At 52.5% G+C, this 16,112-nt stretch overlaps 1 protein-coding gene across 5 annotated transcripts in view; it reads left to right on the top strand.

Moving 5' to 3' along the window:
- NF2 (neurofibromin 2) overlaps positions 1 to 16,112 on the top strand; it is a 50,894-nt gene that overhangs the window by 18,455 nt on the left and 16,327 nt on the right. For all 5 annotated transcript variants that reach the window (XM_017837532.1, XM_017837531.1, XM_017837533.1 and 2 more), the window contains exons 5-13: positions 3,332 to 3,400; positions 3,537 to 3,619; positions 4,239 to 4,314; positions 4,574 to 4,708; positions 7,086 to 7,160; positions 8,646 to 8,759; positions 11,443 to 11,565; positions 11,918 to 12,135; positions 13,316 to 13,421. In XM_017837532.1, coding sequence (XP_017693021.1) covers positions 3,332 to 3,400; positions 3,537 to 3,619; positions 4,239 to 4,314; positions 4,574 to 4,708; positions 7,086 to 7,160; positions 8,646 to 8,759; positions 11,443 to 11,565; positions 11,918 to 12,135; positions 13,316 to 13,421 — 999 coding nt within the window. The remainder of the gene's footprint in view (positions 1 to 3,331; positions 3,401 to 3,536; positions 3,620 to 4,238; positions 4,315 to 4,573; positions 4,709 to 7,085; positions 7,161 to 8,645; positions 8,760 to 11,442; positions 11,566 to 11,917; positions 12,136 to 13,315; positions 13,422 to 16,112) is intronic.

Below are 16,112 nucleotides of genomic sequence, written 5' to 3'. Positions count from 1 at the left end.
CCTGAACAGAGCCCTGGGTGTCTAAATAGTACCCTGGGTGCCTGAACAGAGCCCTGGGTGTCTAAATAGTACCCTGGGTGCCTGAACAGAGCCCTGGGTGCCTGAACAAGCCCTGGGTGCCTGAACAGAGCCCTGGGTGCCACGTGCTGGTGTTCTTTGATGATAAACGTCTGAACTTACTAGAAAAGGGTGTTTTCTCCTCATAACCAGAGTACTGATGAAAGCATGAGTTCAAGAGGCTCATCAGCCGGGGAAGGACAAGTAGCTATTCGAAGTGTTTCTGCTTGTGTGAAACATCCATCACTCTTATTAGAGCGCCTGAGTAAACACCTCCTTGGCGTTGTCTCCGTTGACCTGCCGAGCTGAGGATACGTCAGGGAGGACTTCTCCTATTGCCAAAATGAATAAACCCTTGGGTAAATACTGAGCTCTGTGAGCCCTTGGCCAGGACAGCTCCTGCTCATGTGCTCGGGAACAGGCTGTGACTTGGTCCAGGACGGTTGTGCCGTCCCCTTTCTCCTCCCACAGCTCCCGCTGACACGGGACACACTCGGGCGTCGGGAAGAGTCAGCTGGAGTCAGAGCACTTCTGACCTTCATTCTGCACCAAGAGCAGGAGAAGGTGGGAGAGGGATGACTTTTCTGCTCTACACTTTTCATCAGCTTTCTCCAGCCTGGGATTCCCTTTTCTGCTTTTATTCCCAGCAAAGGAGAAAGCTGAAAGCACATCTTTGATACGGAACCGGGAAGAAAGATGTTACAGGTCGTCTCCTTCCACTTAAATAGGATAATGATGTCCTTCCTGGCCAAGAGGAGCGGGCAGTGAGCACAGTAATTTCACTAATAACGTGTTGATTTGCATGATTAGGGGCATAATAGGCCGACACAGTGGTGTGTGTGCATCCTGCAGCCATTTACTGACAGCCAGGTGTTGGTCCATCCACACTGACCTGCAATAACAAAGGAAACGTGGGGGTCATAAAAATAAAAGCTTGTTTATTTCTCCCTCATTGTGTTCATTTGGAGAATTACTATGTGCTTTCCCCTCTGTTCAAACCACCCACACTGCTTTCAGAGGTTGGAGGTGGTTCAGGTTTTAAATAGCTGGGAAAGACGTGGGATCAACTGAAAAAAAAAAACGGGAACATCCAGGAGGTTCTTCTATTTTTTGCCCCTTAAATGGAGGTCTCTGCCGTGCTGCAGCTCTCTCAGCACTTCAAATCTTGTAGCACAACAACAGGCTCTTTAATTATTATTATTTTCCCCCAAAACAAGCAATACTTGGCGTTATTTGAAGCTGAGCATGGCTGTGTTTATCCAGGACAATCTAAGCCAGACGAAGGGATGTGGCAAAGGCAACTTCCATCCCTAACCATGAATATTAATCATAAAGTTCAATTAACAGGAGCTGAAATTCCATGACAGTTCGGAAGTAATGATTTAATTGAAAAGGTCTTTAGAAGTACGTTTGCCGAATCGTTTGAGCCAACAGATTCTGCAATACTTAAGCCATTTGTTGATTTTTGACTTGTGAATAATTAATGTTCTCTTCCAGACTCCCCTCTCAGTACAAATATTCCTTTGGGACACGGCAGCATTTTTCAGCACATGAAAAGTCGCATAATCCAGACTTAGTCTTGGATCTCCACGGTAGATCACAACAGAAAATAATCGCTTTAATCCTATTTGCTGTTATTTTCATCACCCAGAAATGACTTACTTGCTGCCTGTCCGAGGTTATTAGAGTTGTTTCATTTGCCAGTGTCACCTTTTTGGTGCTGTCCCCTTTTGATGGGGGTTCAAGGGATGTGCACCTGCCTCCTGAGGGGCTCCAAGCCCTTGCAAGGCGGAGAGTTGCCGCTGCTCAGCACCCTCCTGGATGAAATCCGGGGTGGTTTTGTTCTATTAATTGAAGTCTGAGTCAGTGCTGGTTGTTGTTACATGTTCCCTTCGGATCTGCATTGGCTCCAAATCAATATTTGTGTCTTTAATCCCCACGTGTCGCCTCCCAAGCGGGGAGGTGGGATGTGTGTAGACTTTTGATGCCGAGCTCCGGTTTTGGTGTACGACGTGACGGTTCTGGCATTAAGAGGAGGATGGTATGAAAAGCTTCCTGACTTGTTACATGACCACCATGTGTGTCTTGCTCTTGGTGTTAAAAATTGTCACTGCTTGGCACTTCCTGAGCTGAGGTTCCTCAGAGAAGCAGGGAGGGAAGGGCTGCCTCCCTTGCAAAGCGACTCGAGCAGACGCCGCCGTGTCTCGTGTAATTGGGGGCTGTCACTGCAGAAGTCCTGTTTGCCAGGTGAATGGAAATCACAGCACTCCTGTATGTGCCTCACATCCTTTGTTCCTCTTCTCTTGAACTTGCTGGGTTGTTTGAGCCATTTTCTGGCGGTTTCCTGCCCTCTGAGGCCGTGCAGGAGGTAAATTCATTTTCACAGGCACCGCAGGGACACGCGGCTCCTCAGTCTGTTAATAAGCGGTTTTATTTCTCAGTCACTTTATATGCTACTCAAAGAGATGGAAATCTAAACAAATACCAGTAATTACTGATGCACTTAGCAAATCTGAATTGGATTCCTCGACCCAGTTGAGCAACAGACCCTCTGGCAGAAAAGCCGCCACCTGCCTGAGAGGAGTCTGTCAAACTCCTCTAATTTTTTTGATACTTATTCATTAAGGTGATGAGCAGCAACAGAGAAACCACCATCTGCCTCATCTGAATCACTGCTATCCATCAGGTTTTGGGGACAGGTCTTTGTCCACATCTTATTTCCTTGTTCCACTACCGGTGGGACTGCGAGGACCTCTCAGGTGTAGAGTCTTGCCCTGCACTGGGGGAAGTGTTAATTAGGGTGTGGTAATGAGAGTAAAATAGACAACCACCATCTAGTCCAGCTGGTTGACTGATGGTGGACATCAGCTGATGATGGTTGGCAGCTGAAGTGGTGGAGTCACCGTCCCTGGGAGTGTTAAAAAATGAGCAGATGTGGCTCTTGGGGACATGGTTTAGTGGCCACACTGGGATTCAGTCAAAAGGTTGGACTTGATCTTGGAGGACTTTTGCCATGATTCTGTGATAGTGGGAGGTTTTGTTCTGCTTCCACTTGTGTTGCGTGAGTAGAAGGAGGCCGATCATCTCCACTAGCAGTGAAATGACAAAGAAAATCAGGTTATTAACTGTAAGGAGCAGCTCATGTTCTCTGCTCGTGAGGGGAGGTGTGAGCGGGCCGTGTTTGCTGTCTCCTGGGCTGGGTGTGTGAGGGTGAGGAGTTGGGTTTGCCTGGTTGTTAATGTGGGGTGGGCACTGTGTCTGTGCTTCTTTCCAGTATGGTGATTATGATCCCAATGTCCACAAGAGAGGCTTCCTGGCACAAGAGGAGTTGCTTCCAAAGCGGGTAAGGAGCTCAGAGGAGTCGGTGGCCAAGCTGCCTTCAGGTTGGACGTGGGACTTACCTTGGGTTTCTTCTGGCTTGCTGGCTGAGAGACAGGAGCAGCAGTGTGACCTGGTCTGTGTCTCCCCACACATCCCAGGTGATAAACCTGTACCAGATGACTCCAGAGATGTGGGAGGAAAGGATCACGGCCTGGTATGCGGAGCACCGGGGCAGAGCGAGGTGAGCCTGTGCTGCCCTGGTGGGTCAGGGTCACAGCCCTCCCCTGAGGAGTCACTGGGGAGCTTGGGCAGGCCATGGCTGAGCTCTGCTGCCAGCAGGTTAATCCCAGCACTCCTCTGCTGCAGCCTCATGGAGGGCAAAGGGCTTTTCTTGGTGGCTCTGCTGTCCCCTGGTCGCTCTCAGGATCCTCCAGAGGATTCAGGAATGATGCTCAGTGAGGGCTCACCTGCCTCAGGGGGCTTTCAGGGCCAGGAGGAGAAATGGGAATTCAGACCCTATTGCTGCCTTGGGTGGCAAAATGCTCCTTTTGGGGGATAAACCTAAAGTCAGATGGATCTGAAACAGGGGCCTCCCAGCCAGAGGTTTCCTATTTATGCTGCAGGGACTGGGAGGTGGACAAAGCCAGGCTTGGAGTGCTGCATCTCACAGCCACTAAGATGCTGGTGACTGCTGAGTGGGATTTGCTGTTGGACTTTATTGATCCTGCCAGCAAAGACAGGATTGACCTGTGTGATAGAGACAGTCCAGGCTTTAAAGCCTGGTGAGTGCTTAGGATGAGCAGGAGCAGGCACGTCCCTCTGATCCTCCCCAACACTGTCCCACCGTTCCTGCCCGGCAGAGACGAGGCTGAGATGGAGTATCTGAAGATCGCCCAGGATCTGGAGATGTACGGCGTGAACTACTTCGCCATCAGGGTGAGTGAAGCCGTGGGTCGTGTTTTCCTGCTGGTGCAGCTCTTGTGTTGGTCTCCACATCTCGAGTTGAGGGTGGGGAGCCCTGGAGAGCCAGGAGGGCTGGGAGGTGGCTGTGGCACAGTGGGGAGCCCCAGCTCTGCTCTCCTGACAGCCGGTGCTGGGTCGCTGCTCGGGGCTGGCTGCTGGAGGGAACAGGGGTTCGTGGCTCGCCCTCTCAGTGGGATAAAAGGGATTTCTGCTCTTTTCTTTCCTCCTGTAGAATAAAAAGGGCACGGAACTGCTCCTTGGAGTCGATGCCTTGGGGCTTCACATTTATGACCCAGACAACAGGTTGACCCCTAAAATCTCCTTCCCTTGGAACGAGATCCGGAACATCTCGTACAGCGACAAAGAGGTATGGATGTGTCTCCTCTCTTCCCTGAGACCAGCAAGAGCACAACTGGGATTTAAAATGATTTCTCTTGGCTCCTCTGTCTGCTGTGCTTGCTCTCAGCAGCTTAGCTAAGGGCAGCTCAGCTGCTCCAGTTGAAACCTTAATTCCAAGCCTTCCCGAAGCCTTGCAGGAGTGGGCATGCAAGAGGTCACCTGGGAGCTGTTCTCCTCTTTGGTTTCAGAGAACGTTCCAACCCTCCATGTAATCTTTTCAAAAACCCAAAATTGCTGTTGATGTGCTTAGCCCAAATATCAGAGTTCAGAAGTTAAAACCTCTGCTTTACTGAATATATTACAGTATTTATTACTGTGGATATACTCTGTATTATGGAATACAGGGAGATGTATTCCTGGGGAGAAGAGCTCTTGCCATCTCATTACATCATCTGGAGTTTCAGGCTGTTGGGCTTGGCATAGCAGCTGGAATCTTTTTAGGAAGTTGAGTAATTTAAGCCCAGAGTCTAAATATGGGTATTTGGGACTGTTGGCCCCCAAACCCAGTGGAGAACAGCGGTGGAATTGGCTGTGGAGGGGGAGGACTGAGCAGTTCAGTTTTCAGTCTGAGAGAGCTGCTCAAAGAAAGCAGCTGCCTTCATGGTAAGGAAGAGAATTAACTTCTTAATTAAAAATGGTTTTCTAATCTAAACATGATATCGATCAGGGGAGCAGCTAAAGGTTTCTCATCAGCTGCGTTTATTGCATGTCTTGTGACGTTTTATAAGCACTAAAGCCGTGCTGGAATTCTCCTCACTTGCTTGACTCCTTAAAGAGCTTCACGACTCCACAAACAGCTCAGCACTGAGTGACTTCCAAAGCTTCCCTGCCTGGATAACCTCCAAAATCCAGGGGCTGACCCCTCACAGCCAGGCCTTGTCACAAGGCTGTAACAGAGCTTCCTCTGGGGATAAAAGGATGGATCCCTTCCCTCAGCTCAATCATCTGTATAATCAGATGGCCATGACAGCAAACAGGGCTAAGAGCTGGGAATGACAGCTCTGGACACCACAGAGGGGTTTATCCCTCCTCATGAAGATTGACTGTTTATGGGGAGCTGAAATTCCTCTCCTGCCTTATTCCTGCTGCTGCTCCAAGTGACTGGTTCTGCCGGAGCCCGAATCCAGGGACATCCGCGCACGTCTGCCTGGGTGAAAGCCTTAAGGGGTTGGCTTTTAAACTGCCAAAGCCAAGCAGTGCCAGGACAAGCTCTTTGAGCCCTTTGCAGGCAGGGCAGTGCATGACAAACCTCCCTGTGCTAAGGGACACACTCTGCCTGCTCCAGCTCCTCAGCCCTTATCCCCGTGCCGTGGGGGAGATGGAGTATGCACGTGTCTCCTGACAAATGCGTGTTGCAGAGCACTCCATCTCTTCAAGTGCCCTTTTGAGGCCCCTCTCTATCCAGGGTTGTCTTCCTGAACCCCTCCAGGCTGTTGATGCCACCTCTGTCCTCTTGAGGGACCCGCTGTGGGAGAGCTTTTGGAGAGGGGAATCCCAGGCCATGGGTAGAGCTGTTTGCTTGGCACACAGAGTGTGAATACAAGTTAGAGCCGGGGAATAACGTTTGGAATTGTGGAGAAGGCTCATGACACAAATGAGTTCTGGAGAAGAAAATGCATGGAAAATCCTTTCGGGGAGCTCTTGTGAGGTGGCAGCAGGAAGGGCAGCAGCTCCTTGCTGTGTTCCTAATGCAGCTCTCCTGCCCTTTTAACTGCCTGGCAGGAGGGTGGAGGCGGGTGGGGATCTGGCTCCTCTCCCAAGGAAGAAGGGACAGGGTGAGATCAAACAGCTTCAAGCTGCACCAGGGGAGGTTTAGGTTGGATATCAGGGAAAATTTCTTCACTGAAAGGTTGGTCAGGTGGTGGAGTCACCATCCCTGGAAGTGTTCAGAAAACCTGTGGATGTGGCACTTGAGGACGTGGTTTAATGGTGGTGCTGTTTGACAGCTGGACTTGATGATCTTAAAGGTCTTTTCCATCCTTAACAACTCTGTGGTTCAGGGCAGCTGAGCTGGTTCTTCCTCCCTTTCCAAGCATCCTGAATTCCTACTGGGGATTCTCCCAGGAGAGCAGCACCTTGCCCTGTGTCCCTGCCCACCTCTGCAGGGTGCTCTGCAGAGGACACGGGCTCCTGTGGCTCCAGGGGAGGAACAGTTGTCTCCTTGGCCGCTTTTGCTGCGAGTCCTCTCTCCTGGCTCGGAGCCACAGGGCCGGCTCTGAGCCGTGCGTGTCTGACCCTGCCGGCCTCCTGCGAGCCAGAGCTCTCTGGGAGAGTTTTATAGCTGCCTTTTTATTAAATGCACCACTCTCTGATAACTCTCTCCCTCTTTATTTTTTCCTTTTCAGTTTACGATTAAGCCGTTGGACAAAAAGATTGATGTTTTTAAATTCAATTCATCAAAGCTGCGTGTGAATAAGCTGGTAAGTGTGCAGACAGTCATTTTTACTGCCTGCAGCACTGGGTTCTGCAGAGAGTGTGAGACAACGAGCTCTTGGGGCTTTTCCTTCGAGAGGGAGCTGCTGGAGCTGGGAGGGGGTGTAGCAGTTACTGCTCCCTCTAGGAAATAAGGGGGGGTCTCAAGTCAAGCTCCTTCACAGAACCTCTCCCCCCTCCCCTGTTTTTGTGCTCCCTTTCTGAGCTCTTGGGTTACAGCTGACTTGGTACAATGTAGTCATCATCCCCAGCTTTGCTCAGATCCTCTTTCTTCCCTGTGGAGCTTTTCCATCCTCCCTGTGTCGTAGCTCTCCCTGTTTTGGGAGGCACCGTTACCAGAGTCCTGGCTTTTCCCAGGCTGGTCCCCTCTGAGGACACTCTCCTTGTACAAGGATGGAGGGGGCTACACTGGGTTCAGCATCCATGCTGGAGACCAGCTTTAGCTGCTGTTCTGGGTGTGGATCTGTTGTCATACAGGGATCTTTGCTGTCCTGGTTGGAGGTTGTCCTGTGCTTCTCACAAGGCCTTCCTCACAAAGGCCTCATTCGCTGCACTCACCAGGTTCACTGTGCTGAAACTCCTCTCACTCCAGAGAAGTCATTTGAGGCTTGGGAAATGTCATTTGTCACTTGGGTTGTGGCTGTCCCATCCCTGGAAGCATCCAAAGCCAGGTTGGATGGGGCTTGGAGCAACCTGGGACAGTGGAAGGTGTCCCTGCCCATGGCAGGAGAGTGGCATGGGATGATCTTTCAGGTCCCCTCCAACCCAAACCATTTTAGGATTCTATGAAATGGAAGAAGGATGTGTGAATCAGCCCTTTAGAAAAGAATCTGAGTTTAGCACTCTATTTTTATTGCCAAAATAAGCTTTCACTCCTCTGTGTACCCACCCTGTGCTAAACCTCCTCTGGCACTGCCACCTCCCTTCCCTTACCAGAGGGAACTACACTGGTGCTCAAAACCCCTCAGCAAAGGTATCTGAAGATGTCCAAGGAAGTTTTTGATAAGCCTTCTGTTTTTCCAAGATGAAAAGTGGTTTTCCTCCTTTTAATTTATGTTTTAATCTCAGTGCTTTGAACGTGCAGCTGGGAGGAGGCACAAGTTCATCTTGAACCTAAAGAAGGGGCTTAGTGAGAGCCAGGGAACCGGGCAGAGCTGGAGAAGTTCTTATTTCATTATTTGGCCTCTTGCCTTTTTAGGGTGGGTATAAAACATGCCAGAGCTGTGCTGTGCTGGAGGCAGAGAAAATTGGTCTCTGCAGAGAGCTGCTACCCAGGAGCCGGTGTTTGGTGTGGGACTTGGCTCCCTGCCCCTCCTGAGAGCTCACAGGGTTTGAGAGCAGTGGGTGGAAGCACTAACAAGCACCAAATCAAAGCAATTCTAGTGTTTCTGTGTGTCAAGAATACAAACCACCTCCTCGCCATCACGTGTGTACAGCTGTTTCTCTCCGCTCTTCACCCCTGACTGGAACAGATCCTGCAGCTGTGCATTGGGAACCACGACCTCTTCATGAGGAGGAGGAAGGCAGACTCCTTGGAGGTCCAGCAGATGAAAGCACAGGCCAGGGAGGAGAAGGCCAGGAAGCAGGTGAGCCGCATCTCCCATAACCAGTGAGCCAAAATCAGGAATGCAGATGAACTTGGGAGGAAACGGTCTCTGGAATGACATCAAAGCACCTTGGAGGGAAGGTCCAGCTGAACATTTTTTGGTAGCCTGCTCCCAGCTCAGCAGTCATTCTCAGCTTGGCTCTGCAGGTTGATGGCCCCCTGAGTCCATCCCCCAACCTGGGACCAAAACCGGGAGGCCGGGAGGGAGAAGCTGCTCTGGGTGTCTACAAGTGTTTTCCTGCCGGAAAAACCGGGGAGGTCACTTGTACTTCAAGCAGGGGCTGTGAGGGGGAGCTGAGCCCTTCTCCTCCCTCGTTCCCTAATTGCAGGGTGATGGAATGCGCCCCCCGGCAGGGCCCTGCAGCCTGCATGTTAATTCCGTGCCCAGCTCCTCTCCGAGCCGCGGGTCACGGTGGAGGCAGCGGCGTGTGGCCGACGAGCAGAGATCAGCAAATTGAATTGTATGAATCATTGTTTTCTGCTTGTGGACCTTCTCTACTCACTGAAACCCACACAGCTAATCTGGGCGCTGGTGCTCGGAATATAAATGGCCCTGTGGGCAGTGAAGCCAATACATGGGAGCGGGAGAACCCGGAGCAGGAGAAACCGGGAGGGTCTGGTGCTCACAGGGCTGATACGGTGTTGGGTGTGAGCGTGTCCACAGAGGTGCTTGTGTGGTGTTGAGGTGCTCAGATGGGCTGGAGATGGGATGTGCCTTGTTCTTCAGGCACCTCCTGAGGTGTTGGGCTCAGTGTTGAGGTGCTCAGCTGATCTGGAGATGGGATGTGGCTTGTCTTGAAAGCACCTCCTGAGGTGCTGGGCTCAGTGTTGAGGTGCTCAGCTGGCCTGGAGATGGGATGTGACTTGTCCTTCAGGCAGCTCCCAAAGCAGTTGTCCCTCCTGTAGCTTGTGGGGTGGCAGGAGGGGGCAGGATGTGAGTCACTACAAGGGTAACCTGGCCAGCTCCTCTGGGGAGGGGGAGCTTCTTGCTTCCCACAGGGATTCCTCTGGTCAGTAAGAACTTGGCTTTATAGAATCATTAAGGTTGGAAAAGCCCTCTAAGATCACCAAGTTGGACCGTTAGTGCAGCACCAGGGAAGTGGTGGAGTCACCATCCCTGGAAGTGTTCAGAAGTGGATGTGACACTTGGGGTTTTGTGGGTACACAGTGATTCGGGGCTATGGTTGGACTTGATCTTACAGGGCTTTTCCAACCTTAATGATTCCAGGAGTCTTTAGGTTTTCCAGTCTTGTGAGTTTTTGATGTATTTGGGTAACTCCAGCAAGACCTGAGATCCTGTGCTTATCTGGGCTCCTGGGAGAGCTGAGGAAGCAGCAACTTAACGCTTCACCTGAGCTCCCAAATCCAGAGCACTTGGGCTCCATGGAAAGGTCAGGCTCCTGCTTGGGCTGGCTGCCCTCTCCCGAGCCAGCCACCATCTCCCCTGCTTCCTCCTCCCTCCCACAGTTGCTAACTGGTTCCAGATAATCCTTTTATACCAGGAATTCTTGTTAATGGAAGTCCCGAGCGGGATGCAGATTATAATGATAATTAATGAGGGGAACCTTTAATGGAAGGCAGCAGAACGGTTGGAGCAGTGGGCGTCCCGCTCTCAGAGCACAGCTGGGCTCCAAGGAGCAGAGAAATGTGGCTTGTCACACTTCCTTCCCTTATTAAACCCAGCAGGTCTCCTGTCCTGGCTGTGGCGTGGATATTTATAATGCCCATCCCTGCAGGATTGGAGGGATTAAACTCGGCGTGTTAATTAGCCCGATGGCTCCCTTGGGCGCTGGGCTGGTGGAGAGGCAGTCCTTGGGCACAGCAGCACTTCTGGGAAGAGCTGGCAGGCTCTGGTGGCTTGGATCTTCCCCTCGTGGAGAAGAGCAGCTGTTTCCTGGAAGCTGAGCTGGAGGGAGAGGGTTTATTGTGTGCAGGAATTGCCAGGGGTGGTTGCTCTCTGTGTGACCTCCCTCCAGAGGAGTGGAAGGGAAGGTTGCAGCGTGCTGGCTTAGATGGCTGAGCAAAAGGTCCTTCAGCCTCCTGCCCTGGGCTGGGCCTGTGTTGGACGTGTGGAAGGTGCCCTCAGACTGCCCTTCAAATCAAATCGCTTTCCCTGCTTCAGGCAAACCCAAACCCTTGAGCCCAGCCCTGCAGGGAGAAACTGCAGACACAGCTTGGACCCCGCTTGTCCAGGTCTGCCCTGTGACTCGGCCTAGGGCACTGTCAGGGGACATCATCACCTGCCAGGTGTGGCCACGCTGTGGGTGACAGCCTGGTCACAGGATGGGAATTGTCTCTGGAGTGGCACTTTTCAAGGGAGCAGGGGGCATCAAACAGCCTGCCCAGGGCAGTGATGGAATCACCATCGCTGAAAGTGTTCAGAAAACATGTGGATGTGGCACTGGGGGACGTGGTGGCCTTGGCTGTGCTGGGGGACTGGTTTGATTCCATGATGTTGGAGGCCTTTTCCAACCGAAGTGATTCCATGATTCTATTCTATGGTCAGGTCACCCCAATCCAGGGACATTCCCCATGTCCGTAAGCAGAGAGGAGGCAGCAGCTCAGCCCTGTGCTCCTTCCCCCACCTGTGACCCTTTCTCATCCATGGAAAGCCTTCCTAACGTGTGTTGTTCTCCTCACTTTCCCCAATCCCTTCTTCCCAGATGGAACGGCAGCGCCTGGCGCGGGAGAAGCAAATGAGAGAAGAGGCTGAGAGGACCAGGGATGAGCTGGAGAGGAGGCTGATGCAGTTAAAGGAGGAGGCAACAATGGCCAACGAGGCTCTGGTAGGTCCCTGGGAGGCTGTTTCCCGAGGCACTGCAGCTGCTCCTCACTCTTTCCACTGTGGAAGTGTTTTTGGAAGTGCACTGCGACTGTGGCTGCTCCCAAACTGCTGCCAGTGCACAGTGAGCAGGAGGCTGGATGGAGCTATTCCATCCTGCTGGGCTGCTTGGGAGGAGCACAAAGAGGATGATTTGGGACAGAGCCTGGCCCCGTGCAGGCCTTGGCAGCGGGCTGTCACGGACGGGAGGGGTTCTGTGGAGCGTGTCGGCAGCTCCCGGCCCTGCCCCGGGGGCTGTGAGCACATTCGGGGCGACACGGAGTGCAATAAAAGGCTTCATGTGCCTGCATTGGCAGATGAGGTCCGAGGAGACAGCAGACCTGCTGGCAGAGAAGGCCCAGATCACGGAGGAGGAGGCCAAGCTGCTGGCGCAGAAGGCGGCGGAGGCCGAGCAGGAGATGCAGCGGATCAAGGCCACGGCCATCCGGACCGAGGAGGAGAAGCGGCTGATGGAGCAGAAGGTGCTGGAGGCTGAGATGTTGGCTCTGAAAATGGCCGAGGAGTCGGAGAGGAGGTCAGAGGGTACAACCTTCCAGCTGCCTCTGCTTCACTTCCCACCCCCTTCTGCCTTAGCTGGGAGGAGCTCCTGCCTGGAGTTATCCCTCCAATGGGACAGGAGGGGCTCCTGCCTGGAGTTATCCCTCCGATGGGACAGGAGGAGCTCCTGCCCGGAGTTATCCCTCTGATGGGACAGGAGGAGCTCCTGCCTGGAGTTATCCCTCCAATGGGACAGGAGGAGCTCCTGCCTGGAGTTATCCCTCCAATGGGACAGGAGGGGCTCCTGCCTGGAGTTATCCCTCCGATGGGACAGGAGGAGCTCCTGCCTGGAGTTATCCCTCCAGTGGTGTGCAGGGAGCCCTCGGTCTCCCTCACAGCAAATAGCCCTGTGGCCCAGCCTATTCCCCTCTCCAAAAGCCTCTCTGCTTTTGGGTGCTTTCTGCAACCCTCCCCTGCATTCCCCGAAGTCTTTGACACCATTCATAGCACCTGGGGTTGGTTTTTCCCCTGGGTGGTAGATCTCCATTCCTTATTCTCTCTCTATTCCTCTACTTGCCTCTCAGTTGTTCAGTTCTCCTTCCCAGCCATGAGCTCTGTTCCAGGTTAGCCTTGAGCTCTCCCCAGCTCTTGGAGTCTTTGCTCCTTGTTAAAAGCTGAGCCCAGGTCCCACGGTGCATTTGGTAGTGAGCAAGTAAAAGATCAGTCTTGTTTCCTTCCAACTGATTACTCCTTTCCCTGTAAGAGCCTGCCTGGTGCCAGCCCTTCTGCTTGGATGAGCACTGTTCTTGTCCTTCTCTTCCTGCCTTGGTCTCTGTCGTGTGAAGCCTCCACTCAAATCTCAATCCAGCAGAGAAATCCTCCTTCCCTCCTTTGGCTTTTTCCTTCTAGGGGTTCCAGAAGCCTCGAGGGTAAATACTGGTTCTGGAATTGCTGTCTTAGCACCCTTCCCAGCCCTCAGCCTCACTCACTGACGCTCACACAGAGCCCATTTGTGAGCTGCCCTTCCATGGCTTGGATTTGGGTCCCACAGAGTCAGAAGTTCTGCCATTTCCCCTCCTCAAATGGTTTCTTTGTTCAGGTCTTGCTGCAGGACAAATCCCAGCCAATTCCACACCTGCACTGTGATACTGCTTCTCCATCTGCTCGTTCCTCTCAGCTCCAATGTGATATTTGCTGTTTGCTGCTTGTCTTTGCAGGGCAAAGGAGGCAGATCAGCTCAAGCAGGACCTTCAGGAGGCTCGTGAGTCGGAGCGGAGAGCGAAGCAGAAGCTCCTGGAGATCACCAGCAAGTCGTCCTACACAGTAAGAGAGATCTGGATTGTATTCCCCAGTTCCCAGCCCCTAAACGTGCCCCCCTCCACAGCCTGGAGGCTGTGGAATTCTCCAGATATCCATCTCCAGATCTAAGAATTCTCCATCCCATCCACGGAGGGGCTGAGCTGCCTCAGTGCTGCTCAGAAACCCTGAGCAGTCCTTGCCCTTTTCATCCCGGCGCCTCATCCAGCACAACATCACTTTGCTCTTTTTTTGTTTCCCACCCACCTCTTGCTACGAGAGCAAAGGAGCTGCTGCTGAAATTAAAGCAGCAAATTTTAAACCAATTTAACAGCCACGTCAGAGCTGTGCTTTGCCAGCACGTGTGGAGAGCACCAGCTCAGCAATAGCCTTTAAAATAGGGTTAAGTGTGTCCTTATTCTTGTTAGGTGGGATAAACATTGTTCAGAACCTGTTAAATTCATCCTTTGGGCATAAACTGGACCTTTATGTGCTGGAAAAAAACTTCCTCGAAGAGAGATTATTCCATAATTGCCCATTAAGAGGATTTCACACCTTCCTCCCAAGCATCTGGTCCCGGTGCCTGCCGGGGCTGAGACGCCAGACTAAGTGACCATTGTTCTGATCTGTCTGGCAGTTCCTTTCCTCTGCTTCCCCAATTGTACCTGCAGACCCCATCAGGTGCCCCCTCCCTGCAGCTCACACCTGCCAGAGCTGCTGCCTGGCTGGCTTGGGAACAGGGAATTGCTTGGCAGCATCAGGAATAGGCTCGACAGACGTTCGTGGGAGTTACGGACCCGCCAGCACTGAGGGTTGGATTTGTACCTGCAGGCTCCTTCCTCCTGCTCTGGAAACTTTAGAGGAGCAGATTGGAGAGGGATTGAGATGAAGCAACTTTTCATCCCAATTCTCTGGAGTTCCCTGCAGGAATATTTGGAAGCTGTTAAAAATAACGGTGATGGGAAATAATCAGTTGCTCTCGGCTACGGGACACTCAGTCAAGTGAGTGCTGGATAAAGCCCAGCTTTGGAGTGCTCCATATTTAACAATTCACTGGGAATCTGGGATGCACCAGCTCTTTAATTCTGGGTTTAACTTTGCACAGGGAGGGGTGTCCTTGCTGGAATTCTGCTGTGTGGCTGCACCAACCCAGCGTGGAATTTGGGCAGCTCTTGCACATCCACGTTCCCTCGTGTTGCCATGTTCATCCTTCATCAAACCAGCAGAGCCCCTGCTGAAATCCCGGTGCTGGGGAGCAGCTGGGTGGCTCTGTTCCTGCCTCATTAGTGGGAATGTTGTGGGATTGCTTGGAGCTCAGCTCCACCCCTCCAGCTGCATCTGCCTGGAGGCAGCTCACACAGAACTGTCGCTTCCAGGCACATGGGGCTGTGTCCTCTCCCTTCCCTAAAGAGCCTTGGCCTTCCAGACACGGCTGCCAGTGCCAGGAGGGAAGGGACTTGCTTTTATCCTCTCCCCATTTGGGTGTCAGGGTCCCCTTGTGCAGCTGCTGCTCCTCCTGCCCCTCTCCCTGTGCCGTGTTGCTCAGACTCCATGCCTGTTGTTTTCCAAGGTCAAGGGAAGACTGGTGTGACCAGCATGTCTTTATCCAGGTAACAACACCTTGCTGGGCTCTTCCATCCCCTATTACACCTCCCTGGACTGGGGGGAGCCTCCTCCCCTGCCAGAACATGGAGGGAACCTGTTTTGAAAGCTGGTTTGGGGAAGTTGTGTCCCTCAGGTAGATGGCAGCTCTGCCACACTTTGCAGGATTCCAGCTCCTCCATCCCTTAAGGAGGGTGTAACATGGGGCTTGTTCTTTTCCATGAGCCCAGACTTCTGCTGTGTCGTCCCCTGGCACTGGGAGCTGAGCAGGACTTCCCTTGGTGGGGAACAAGAGCAGGAGAGGAAGGGGGGAGTGGATGGATACAGAATCATTTAGGTTGGAAAAGACCTTTAAGGGATCAAGTCTGACCATTGACTCTGTGCTGCAGCAAAGGCAAGAAGCAGTTAAATATATGTATTTTTTAACTTTCCAGCCTCCAACCGTGGTTCTTTAAAGCTTATTTCAGTGTCTTTTTAGTCCTTGGAGCCCAGGCTTCTTTTATGATGTCACTGATGGGTGATGCATGAGGAATAAGACATGGATCTGAGTCTCGGGCCATCAGGGCTTGGAGAACAATTCATTCCTTACGGACTTGGCGGCGGCTCTTCGGCTCCTTCACTGCCCTTCAGGTGCCACTCCTGGCCAGAGAAAGGCAGTCATCCTTCTTCTAATCCCCTGGAAGCAGTGAGTGGCTGTTCTGGGCTTTCCCAAATTCTGGAGCAGTGCAGTGGCAGCAACAGGAGGAGCTCTCCCTGCGGGGGAAACCTCCTGCCTCGCTCTGTGCCTCCCCTGGATCCACTGTCTCGCTCTGTATTCCAGAGGGACCAGAGGGATGACTGCTGTCAGCCTGGGGCTTGCCTTTATTAACAGCAGGAAATTGCTGTAATGCAGTAACAGGGTTATACAGTTTGTTCCAGGTGAGGAAACACATACGGAAAAGGATCCGTGTCCCCTTTATCACCACATGGCCCCTTGGATTAAAAATCCCTGCACCTGCTGCAAGAGCTGCCCAGGGTAACTGCAGATGGCAGGGAATGTGCAGCAGGGATCTGTCCCTCTGCCCCCTCAGCTGAGACCCCCCTGCAGAGCTGCCTCCAGCCCTGGGAACAGCACAG

This window comes from Lepidothrix coronata, unplaced genomic scaffold (assembly GCF_001604755.1).
Source record: "Lepidothrix coronata isolate B3197 unplaced genomic scaffold, Lepidothrix_coronata-1.0 Scaffold305, whole genome shotgun sequence".
NCBI classification, from domain to species: Eukaryota; Metazoa; Chordata; class Aves; order Passeriformes; family Pipridae; genus Lepidothrix; species Lepidothrix coronata.
Note: the sequence above shows the minus strand (reverse complement) of the source record. Positions and strands in the feature narration are given on the sequence as shown.